Here is a 12,062-nt window from a genome sequence, read left to right as displayed (position 1 = left end):
GACCTGAAATATGGATTCAATACCAAATTAACTCACTTAATTCCAATATAAACTTAATTCAAACCTAACTCACAATATCTTCAAATAAAACCAATTATCAAATAAACAACCCCTTCTCTTTCACTCATTAACAACCCACAATATTCAATTCACAATTCATTCTCAGTCGTTAAAATACTTCTTTCTCTCTCGTAACACTTACAAGTGGGTCCCACAAAACCAATTCATTTTCTCTTCTTTTCATCTTGTCACGTGAAACACCCTTTTTACCCAATTTCTTTTCTTTTTCTTATTTAATTCTAATCCACAATAATTCCTTTCTCTCTCTCCAACAACTCATCCTCTTCTTCTTGATCTTCTTCTTTCTTCTCCATTAAAACCCACGAAATTTCTCCATTTCTTCATTCCTCCTCTCTGTTCTCTTTTTCTTTTCTCAACAAGCTACCCCTTTTTATTTTGGATTTCTGTTTACAAGTTCAATTCCCTTTTATAACTCGTAGACTTAGCTTTAATTTGTTTTTCACTTTTTTTCTTCAACAACTCAACGAGTTCTCCATCAAATTTTCAGTGCAAAACCCCCAAACAAAACTTACCTTCTCTGAAAGGTATTGATTAAGGCTAAGAATTCAAACTTTCTTCCAAACAATTTCTTAAACATAACAATAACAACCCATAAATTCACAAATTCAAAGGGTTTCTCAAAGAAGAAAACTTATGTATTATTAGTATTCATTCAATAATTGTTGTTCGTTTTCGCAAGTGTAAGAATCGTTACAAGTAATATAGAAGTGAATAGAGTATAGTCTCTACATGGAATGAATTATTAATAATTACCTAATTCTCCACTTTAGTTTTATCTACACACCGACAGTTTAATGGTGTTGAAATGAAGAAATTCTAAAATGAGTTCAATAAAAGAAGAAAATAACACAGTTCTTAAGAAACAAGAGTGAATTCGAGGGGAATAAACTCTAGAGAATGACTTCATCGATATCGTCTTTTTAACTCTTCCTACTAACTTGAATTGAAACTTTTCTAAATCAAGGTTGTTGGTGGATTCTATCATATTGACTCGCTATTCTTTATCAAACATTAACATTTTTGTTTGAAAAGTAGTGTATCTATATCTATATGACTACTCTGACAATTCAAATAAATAAGCACGTAGAACAACCCAAAATATGTCACAAAATTTACAAAAATATTTCTATCTTTTCCTTTAATGAGGGAGAATTATTCAGATCTAGTTACTAATCTTGTTTCTCAACCTCGATTTATGACAAGAAATCAATGTATAAAATCGCCAAATCTAAGCAATGCATCAAGAATAAAAAGAAGTTCTCACAACCAACAAGTTTAGAAGAGAAATCAAATAAAGAACATGAAATAGCAAAGTTTACGTCAATGCCCTAGAAAAGACTATTTAGCTCCGGCTTGAATTCAAAAGAAAATTTTAATCAGCAAAATTGAAATAAGTTCAAGTGAAGGGATGTGAATCCTGGAGCGGAAGCGGATCTTCATTCATGATTTTATGAGAAAACAAAACAAAAGTGCAAACAAGAAAATACAGGGGAAACTTACGTTTGAAGAACTATTCTTCAGCGATTTCCCGAACACCACCACCGAATCTTCCTTGCTATCCTCTTGGATCTTGAGAACGCGCTTGTGGGAGCGTTTCCTTGGATCGAGAGGGAGAATTGAGAGAGAGAGCTTGAGAGAAAAATTCTTGGGAGTTCTGTAACTTTGTTATCTCTATCTTCCGTATCTTTCAGAATTGCAAAAGGAAAAGGTAACAAAGACAGTGACGTGGGGAGTTACTCCACGTCACTTAACTGCCCACTCCCTTGCAATTTTGCTGGGAGTTAATTATTAATATTAATATTAATAATTAATATATATATAATAATTAATATATAATTAATTAATTAATAAATATTAATTAATTATTAATCTAATTAATAATTAATATATATATATATATCAAATAAATAATTAACCCTTAATTATTTATCACATAAATAGAATCATATTCTATAACATTTCTCTTGTATAACCTATAGTTCTAATGTACATCTTATGCACATTATTTTTAACTTATAGTTTTAATATGAATCTTATTCATATTAATTTTATTTGAATCTCATTCAAATAATTTCTCTCATAATATATAGTTTTAATTTATAATTAACTATATATTATAATGTATCAATATACATATAATCCCTTAAGTAATTTGAACATTTCAAATTCTTCCAAAAACTTAATCCTCGTTTTACCCATTATGAGCTAGCAAGGTGACCTAATGGATCTACAGATCAGAAGCTCCAACGATACGAGATTAATCTATCAAACTCATTGACCGAGTTAATCAACATTGTTAACTATGGGTCACTCCACTAAAGACTCGCAATTGCACTCTTCTTACTGCATAATGTTTTCGTGTCCATGGATATACGACCATTAATGACAAGTCAATCCTTCACGAGTGCTCGTAACTCAAGTTGAGTCAAATTACCGTTCTACCCCTGAGTTACATCTTACTCCTTAAATACCACTGCTCCTCTAATGAACAACCCGGTTATGGTCCGACCAATAACTAGAAGTCCCTCTCGGGCCAATGAGAGGGTGGAGCCCTTTGTTCAAGTCCTGGAGTCAGCATTTAAGAGAACACTCATCTACTCCCCTAAAGTCAGGGGGAGTGAATTCTATTTTGTGAAGTTATGTTCCCAACTCCCCACTCGGTCTCATTCCCAAAATGATAGGAATATTGAGTCGGCAACTCGGGCCACTCTCACCCATACAGATCAAAGGACGAGTCCTCAAGGGTAGGAGTCCATAACTCACTCAGAATTGAGAATGAGTTGTTTCGTCATCGTATGACATAGCAATCTGTTAGTCAAAGGCGTTACATCTAAAGATTGTCTATTTCACAGTCCGGTCTTATACAAACTCATTGTATAGGATACCCCCACTCGCATGTCTCCACACGAACGACCTGGATCGAGTCGTTTGTAACATTTACAAAGTGGGTCGTATCCATAGTGTTGCCAGGATAAGGTACCCAACCTTATTCATATACTATAGACCCTTTAGGTTATTCACGGGACATTATCTACTCGTATATCAGGGGTATATCAAATACATACCTAGTATATCAAATATATACCCAGTATATATATTGTCCCGGTTACATGATAATAACATTGGATGTTTAGTTTATTGGATTTTGGACAATGCAATGCTATGAATTCAACAACAAATTTATTGAATAAAACTATATTGAATATACATTTGGTTTTTACATAATTACAAACTACAAGTTTAGGGCAACACACCCAACATATCCAACAATCTCTCAAATTTCGATTCTTCAAGTTCCTTCCATGTCTCTCAGAATCTCTAATTTTTACTCTAAAATATCTTTTGGTCTAAAATCCCCCTCTTTTCTCCCCTAGGTATATCAGTTATATAGTAGAAATTAAGTTTTTTTTTAATCAAAAGGAAAATAAATATTCAATAGAAAGAAAATCTAGCGACGATAGATCTTGAATCCACACAGGATTAAGGTGAAACCAACAAGAAGACACCCTCCCTTCACACGATCGTTTGGCTAAATCGTGAGCAGCACCATTCACACTTCTCGAGATGGGACAAAACACCTCAACCTTGGTCATTTCCACTTCTCGTCTTATGTCGTTAGCGATCAACTTTGTCTCTATAAGGTCAGAAATTTCTTCGTTGATGATGTTGACTGTCGCAACGTCATCGCGACGCAGAGCGACCGGCGTCATCCCCTGAAGGGTCTCTTTCGAGATAAGGGTTTGGAGTCGCCACCAATCATATACGATGTGTGATTAGTCACCTATTTTAAAAACTTGGTCTACGAAAAACAGACTTTGGTTCGGGAGTTGACTGAGCGTAGGGAAAGTGTTAGCACCCTACGACACTCGTTCGAAAACGGTACCTCATTTTATCTTAAATCATCCTATTATTTTATTTGGTCTAAGAAAAAAATATTTTTGTTTCGATTGAAATGTCTCATGTTATATTAATTCACATTTTGTTATAAGATATGAAATAATAGGTATGAGTGACACAAACACCATTAGAAAAATTAAGCACCTCGAGAATATTGGAGGGTTCCAATTCCCGTCATCAGAGTTTTAGAAATAATTATTTAGTAAAAAAAAAATTATTTTAAGGCACATTGAGACTTCAACATGTGACTAGAGCGTTAACACTCAAACATCTTACCAATGTGTCAACACATTGAAATATAAGTTATGTTCTCTTTTAAAATATAAACTTTGTATTTTTGAATTTTGTTTTAAAAAAAACTCTAAACGAAATCTTTTATTAAAATAATTGTTTAGTAAAAACAATGATAAAATGAGGCATTTGCATTGTAAACCAAACATCTAACCATAATGCCAATATTTTAGATGTAAACTAAGTAATCTTTTACAAAAACAAAATTTTTAATTAATTTTTTTAAACTAAAAAAAACCAACGAATTTTGTTAAATTAAAACAAAAAAATAAATTTTTATATATTTTGAAATTATAAAGATTTTTTTAAGAAAATCTTTTATTTCTAATTAAAAAAATCATTTAATCATACTCATCAAAGCTGTTCAAAAAAAAAAAGATTTCATTCCTCTTTTATAACAACTTAAACAACTTATTGTAAATTCGAAATGTTAACGAGATAAATTTTATTTTAAAACGAACTCTCTAAAAAAATAATTTTCTTTAAATCCTCTATTTTTTAAATCGCCGTAGTAGAAAATCTCTTTTTGAAAATAAATAAAAAAAATAAGAAAACAAAACTCATCCGAAGACATTTAACAAAAGAAGAATAAATCTTATTAAAAGCTTTCTTAAAAAAAAACCTGAAGGGAAATTTTAAAGAATCCAATTTATTTTTGAAACAAGATTTAGTATATAAAAACTCTTATTATTTTTTCCTAACTCATAACACTTTAATATTTAAAAATTATTTTATTTTAGTTTTAAAAAAAATTATTTACATTATTTTCAAAACTTATTCTAAAAAGTTTATTTTCTTTATGAGGAAAATTTTGGTTTCTTTGTTAAAAAGAAACTCTTTTTTTTTTATTATTGAAAGAAGTGTAGTGATATACTGTGCAGAGATTTTTACCACCAAGCTTTTGTCCAAAACTGATGTTGTTCGTCGCCTGAGCTCGTGGGTGTTAGAGTGGGTCGTTGGACTCTTCGTTGTCGTCGGTATATCACCGAAGGATGGTCTCAAGGCAGCAATGGTTCTATTGCACCGCCTTTAGAGACTAAGGGAAAGAAAAAAATAATAAAAATTTCTTCACCCAAATCATTCTTTTGTTATGTGTGCTCTCTGTTTTCTCCCCCATCCCTTTGTGCAGAGCCTCACCTTAAATACCATAGAAGGCAACCGTAACGTGGAGTGAGTAAAATAAAATTAGAGAAAAAACAGGGAAATGAGATCAATAGATAAAAATGACACGTTATTAGGGTTTGATGAGGAAAAAAATCAAAACCGTTAAAATCAATAAGTTTGTTTGAAATAAATCTTTACTATTTTTAATTCTTAATTTTATCAATAAAACAAAATTCTTTAAACAAATCTAATTTTAAATTTAATTAAACTTTATATCAAAACTAATAATAAAGTAAACTTATGTTATTTTTTTTAATTAAAATAAAACTTAATAAAGTAAAATACAATAATATAAATTAAAATAAAAAAAGCCGGACCAAATACGGTATCTACATTGATGATTTCCATACAATCAGATTCCATGATGACTTGAACTCCAAGGTAGGTGTTCATGATTATATAAATGATAGTCCGTATATTGTACCAAAATAAGAATATTTCAGCTCACATTCAAGTACAAGACTCTAAATATATAGAGAAAGACTCAATACTTGGAGCAATACAATAGGTAAAGAAAGTAACCAACTATTACATAAAGAAAATAGAAAACTAGACCAAGAGAATAACAAGATAAATAACATTTTATCATGCTTAAGCACTCTAAGACCTTCAAGAATTGCCCGACCTTCTAAGGTTTTTATGGGCCATTTTCTTCTCAGGTGATGACAGTCGGTTGTGACTAGGTGTACTTGGGGAATAGGTACACTGTCTCCATATCGATACATACGCAAGAGGTCATTGATTGGAGACCTTAAGGATATTCCTTGAAGCTCCGAGCCACCCAAGTTATCCCTCAGACACAATACTTGAAATTTATTATTAATTTCTTCATATAATTTTGAGGTGAAAGTAATGTTTGTTAAAATTGCAAATTAAGTATTTGATGTACAAGAAAATTTTGGTAAATTTTATAAAATTATGCAGCAATTTGTTTCATTGTTTTTTAAAAGGTTGTATTACAATGTATACTTATATTAAAGTACTCTCCTTCTAGAGTTTCTTATATCAATTCAAAATATTGATGTTTTTCAAAATGAGCAGTGTCTTCCCGATCCAAGTATCACTTACTTTAAAATTCAATTTTAAGTAAATTTATGTTTTACTAAAATCAATTTTTTAATTTGCATCCATATGGAAATGAAAGTGATTTTGGTAATTGTCATGTCAAAATCACGCTCAAATTACTTTTTAAAATCAGAAATTTCAACTCAGAGATGGAAAGTCTAATAACCATCAGGAACACTTTAATAGCGAACTATTTTCGACACTTTTTAAAAAACGTCGATAATGGACTACTTCTCTTGATGACATTTTCTAACAAAAGCGATGGAGAACTTTAAAACTTCCAGTTCGATACTAAAGTGCTACCGACACATTTTAAGAAACATCGGGAATGGACTACTTCTCCCGATATTTTGTAAAATATGTCGATAGAACATTAATAGTTTCTGTTCGATACGAACTTCTTCAAATGCTTTATAAAAAACGTTGGGAATGGACTATTTCTCAGAATAATAGCTTTGCCCGACTCTTTTCTTACGTTGGGCAAGAAAACATCGGAAAAACAAAAAATTATTGTAGTGAATTTTTTCCAGTCTCTCCATTGCACACCTTTTAATCTGTCCTTATTACAGTATCACGGATCACTATCTCTAATTTGCTTTTCCAATGGACAATTTTGACAATAACTACTTTTTCTTTTAGCTTCCTTTAATTTTAGTGCACCTTTACAACCACCATTTTATTTATTTATCTATTTATTAATTTTTTTTATTTTTTTGAGGAAAGCACCATTTCTGTTAGAAACAATTTACACTTTCATACTTTCTATTTAAAAAAAATATATAGCAGATAAATAGGGATGGCAACGTTGGGATGCCCCCCTCCCCATCCCGGGTCCGGCCTGTAGTTTTTAGAACTATTTTGCCAGTTTCCAACTAGAGTGACGATTTAGTCTATGAACTTTGTTTTATAGTGATTTAGGTCCTGTAGTTTAAAAATTGTAACAATTTAGTCTCTATTGTGAAAAATTTATAAAATTAAGTGTCAAGTTTTGTCATATAAAAATAATTTAATCCTTCAAATTTATAAGCATATTTGGTCCCTCATTCCTTTATGAATATATATATAAGAATTAAAAAAGAAAAATAAATTCACGATTGACTAAATTTTTACAAATTTTAAATTACAATGATTAAGTTGTTATATGTTAAAGTTTGGGTACTAAATTGTTACCAATTTAAAAGAAGAAAAATTAAATTGTTACAAACTAAAGTTCATGAATTAAATCGTTACTTTAACAAAAGTACGGGACCAAAAGTATTTTTTAACCTAAAAAAAATACTTACAAATACTGATCTTGACCATCACTAAGATACATAATTGAATACATAATAAATATTTACGACAAAATATATCACATATAGCGACTATCATTAAGATACATAATTGAATACCTAATAAATACTTACGGCAAAAGACATCTCACTCTTTTCTTAGATTTTTTTTTTTCGAGAATCCCAAAAATCGAATAAACATTTACAAATTTATTTCTTTAAATGCCAAATTGGCAAATACACAGACCCAAGTGGTGCCAAGTGTTGAGATATTTATATTTCCATTAAATGCGATAGCAATGTACCAATCAACTACAACCAATACCAAGTTCCATTATATCATCACCTCCATAAGGCCCTGTAGAAGATAACACTGCCCTCTCCTCCGCCATGACCATGAAGAAAAACCACCACTTCCTCCTCCTATCTTTCCCTGTTTTTGGCCATATAAACCCTTCTCTTCAACTCGCCCACCGTCTCATATCCCTCGGCGCCCACGTCACCTTTGCCACCACCGTCGCTGCCGCCCGCCGCCTCGACAAAACCCTCCCCATCTTCACCACCCAAGGCTTCTCGTTCGCCACTTTCTCCGACGGCTTCGATGACGACACCCTCAAGTTGAGCGCCGACTTCACCCACTACTTTTCTGAGCTCACCCGCTGCGGCTCCCACTCTCTCATCAATCTCATCACCTCTTCCGGAGACCGCGGCCGTCCGATCACTTTCCTCATCTACAGCCTCCTCCTCAACTGGGCGGCCGATGTTGCTTCCACATTTGACATTCCCTCCGCTCTCCTTTTCGTTCAGCCCGCCACGCTTCTAGCTTTGTACTATTACTACTTCGTTGATGGTTATGAAGATACCATCTCTACCAAATTACTCCAACAAGACCCGTTCTTTTCTCTACAATTACCAGGTTTGCCATTGCTCGTTGGTCGAGAAATACCCTCTTTCTTGTCTCCTTCCGATCGTAGCGCTTTTCTTCTCCCTCTAATGAGACAGCAGTTTCAATTTCTTGCCCGACCGAGTCGGGCAAGAGTACTGGTGAACACGTTCCAGGCGTTGGAAGGAGAGGCCTTGGGAGCCATTGATGATAAGTTGAAAATGGTGCCAATTGGACCCTTGATTCCATCTGACGAACTTTGTCGTTCTCCAGTCACGTCGGAGGAGGATTATATCCAATGGTTGAACTCCAAGTCGGAGTCGTCGGTGATTTACATATCTTTTGGGTCTATTTGCGTGTTGTCTGATCAACAAGAGGAAGAAATTGTTGGTGCTTTGTTGGAGAGTGGGCACACGTTCTTGTGGGTAATAAGATCTAAGGAGAATGAAGATCAAGAGGATGAGGAGGAGAAGAGGATTAAGAAATTTGGGGGGAAAGGGAAGATTGTGAGGTGGTGCGATCAAGTTCGAGTCTTGAGCCACCCTTCGTTGGGTTGTTTTGTGACGCACTGTGGTTGGAACTCGACTTTAGAAAGCTTGGTTTGTGGGGTGCCGATGGTTGGTTTTCCACAGCAGGTGGATCAGGCCACGAATGCAAAGCTTGTGGAGGATGTGTGGAGGACAGGGGTGAGGGTGAAACCCAATGCAGAAGGAATTGTGGAGAGGGGAGAAATTGGGCGTTGTTTGGATATTGTGACGGGGGATACAGATGTAAAAAAGAGAGAAGAAATAGAGAGAAATGTCAAAAAGTGGAAAAAATTGGCTAGAGAGGCTATTGGGGAAGGTGGGTCTTCATATTTGAATCTTGAGTCTTTTGTTAGGGAGATTGATGAAGATAGCTGTTAATTTTGTGAGGCCTCTTTTTAACTTATATTGGTGAATAAATTCTTTTTAAGTGAAGAGATACATATCATTATCTTTTATCTTTATCTTGTATCCAATTCTTGTAGTGGGGTTGTTTGTATTTTCTTTGTTTAATGTCCACTGAGTAAAATCAAGGTTATAATATATGATATTAGGACTAAGTACATGCAAGTTGGGTGATCCAATATATAATCTTTTTTATCTGTGAGTTGAACACATATCAGTGGGGATTAGAATAGGTTTTTTATTCACTAAGCTATACACTAATTGATAATTTAAAATGCAATCTAAAGGATCTACAATACTGTATTACGGTTCTTTTATATATATATATATATATATATATATATATATATAATTTAATATTATAAAGGATCTATGTTTTCTCTGTTATAAAATTTAAAACAAATCCTAATTCATTATTATTCTAAAATAAAAGCCATAAAATTTTAGAACAATCAAGACCAATGATCTAAGCATGGAAGAAAACCAAAATCTATAAAGAGATTAGAATTACCTGAAACCATGAAACCATTAGATAGATTGACCACGATTTGCAAGAAGTTGTGGTTTGTGGTCTTCCTCAATTATGCAACCCAGACCAAATATGGGCAATACTCTCTGTTTGATGGGGAACAAGAGGCTCAAGAAGCATAGTGTATTGTAGACCAGAATCATATATTTATAGGTTAATCCTAAGATTAATGGCTACTAAATGGGCAGTTATGAGCCCATAATCAAGATCATTCATATGCCCATTAAATAACCCGAATATAATTATTTTTTATTTGTTACCCACATATGAATTAATTATTAAATTAACTCCAACAATCTCCCACTTGGGTAACAATTTTCTTTACTAGCAATTATTATAATAATTTATTCTTTAGTGCACAACTCAATGCTATTAAAATAAACTTCCCTTTAATAACAATACGGTCCTTCTCGCATATCGATGAGGAACCAAAGCGGCTTTTGTCACATGTATAGTCGTGACTCAACCTTCAATGATCACCAGACCAAATATACTAATGACATGAATCTAGTGTGGAAGAGCAGCATGAGAATTACATGTAATGTGATCTAAACATGTCTATTCCCAACTGGTCCAATTTTATTCTTTAAAGAGATCAAAATTTATGTTTTATAGCTTTATGTTAAACTACATTTAGAAATAAAATCATTCAGAGTAACAAAATAAACCATTTTCCTTATTCTGCAGCAAAGAAAACCACGTGTCTAATATAAGAAAACACAAACTCCCACTCAACTGACATACCATAATTTTCACATCTATATGAGTATTATGCTCGTAAAACTTTTGTGAAAGTCCTTAATGAGCGGATCCGCAATGATGAAGTTGCATTTCTTTAAACAAAAATACTTTGAAATTTTCTTTATCAACTAAAGCTTAAATATTCATACAAAAGCTTTTGTTGCTGTGATATGGAAAAATACATATCTTTGTCAAAACAACCTAATGACAAAATTTGCAACCATATTCTTAAGTTTATTGCCACATACAAAATGCTATAAACACAAACTTTACTGGTGAAAGGAACTAAAGTGACTCTTTACCATGAGATAGTAGTTACCTTTAAACTCTTAGTGAATATAGCATCAACGGTGGATTTAGATGACAATTCAAATTATCAAAATCAAATAGCATTATGATCTCTAATTAATATAATTTTGATGAGTGAGCATGTAACCTTTTTTTGTTAAACACCTTATAACTCTTTAGATCTAATTAAGAGTTATCAGGAATTGTCTTTCATTTTTTATATGAATACTGCAACGGAAGCATATAGACTTGAAGCATGAATTTTTATTTTTATTTTACTTTATTATTCAAGGGATCTCTATTGAAAATGAGCTTGTCTCCACTAGTGATTTCAATATCCATAAATCTTTATGCTAGGGAACTTGCAATACCTTTCAACATAGTTCTTTTGTGAATTCTCAATGTTACTTGAGATTGATCTTACAATATCATTTCACAATATAAAAGAGATATGTTCATGCAACTTTTCATCCTCTAACAAAGCCTTTATTATGTCGCAGACATATTATACTAGAAAAATAAATGTACTCCCACTAAACCTGTAATTCATAATTATTATTCTTATTACCTTCTGATATTACATGTGATAATATCAACATATGATGAATATTATGAAATCACAAATAAAAAATTCTTCATTGAGATTACAGATGAATATAAGCTTTTTGAAACTTTGTGTTACTAGATAAAAAGTCTCCAAAATATACAAGCTTATTGATTTCATAAATTATACAATTTAAGAAACCAATCTTTATATTCATCTGACACAACTCAAAAAAGTTATAAGAATTGTCATTTATTTGAATGAACTTTTCGAGAAGTCATAGAAAAGATCTCTAAAAATTAATGTCAGCCTTAAGAATTGAAACTATAACAACTAGATGAGCTTTATATTTGTTAACATTGCATTTTAAAAGCAATAT

General features: G+C 32.4%; 1 protein-coding gene across 1 annotated transcript; it reads left to right on the top strand.

Annotated features, from left to right (window-relative positions):
* Positions 1–7,941: 7,941 nt before the first annotated feature.
* On the top strand, positions 7,942–9,640 carry LOC111016174 (mogroside I-E synthase). Its single transcript, XM_022291472.2, has one exon. The coding sequence runs from the start codon at positions 8,160–8,162 to the stop codon at positions 9,555–9,557; it is 1,398 nt and encodes a 465-aa protein (XP_022147164.1). The 5' UTR covers positions 7,942–8,159; the 3' UTR covers positions 9,558–9,640.
* The last annotated feature ends 2,422 nt before the right edge of the window (positions 9,641–12,062 follow it).

Source organism: Momordica charantia, assembly GCF_013281855.1.
Source record: "Momordica charantia cultivar OHB3-1 chromosome 7 unlocalized genomic scaffold, Mcharantia_2.0 BLBB01000007.1, whole genome shotgun sequence".
Taxonomy (NCBI): Eukaryota; Viridiplantae; Streptophyta; class Magnoliopsida; order Cucurbitales; family Cucurbitaceae; genus Momordica; species Momordica charantia.
The sequence above is the reverse complement of the archived record's forward strand: the minus strand, read 5'-3'. Positions and strand labels throughout refer to the sequence as shown.

Bases quoted from the DNA above. Each gene is read 5' to 3' on its own strand.
- LOC111016174 (XM_022291472.2), top strand. From the start codon at position 8,160: ATGACCATGAAGAAAAACCACCACTTCCTCCTCCTATCTTTCCCTGTT.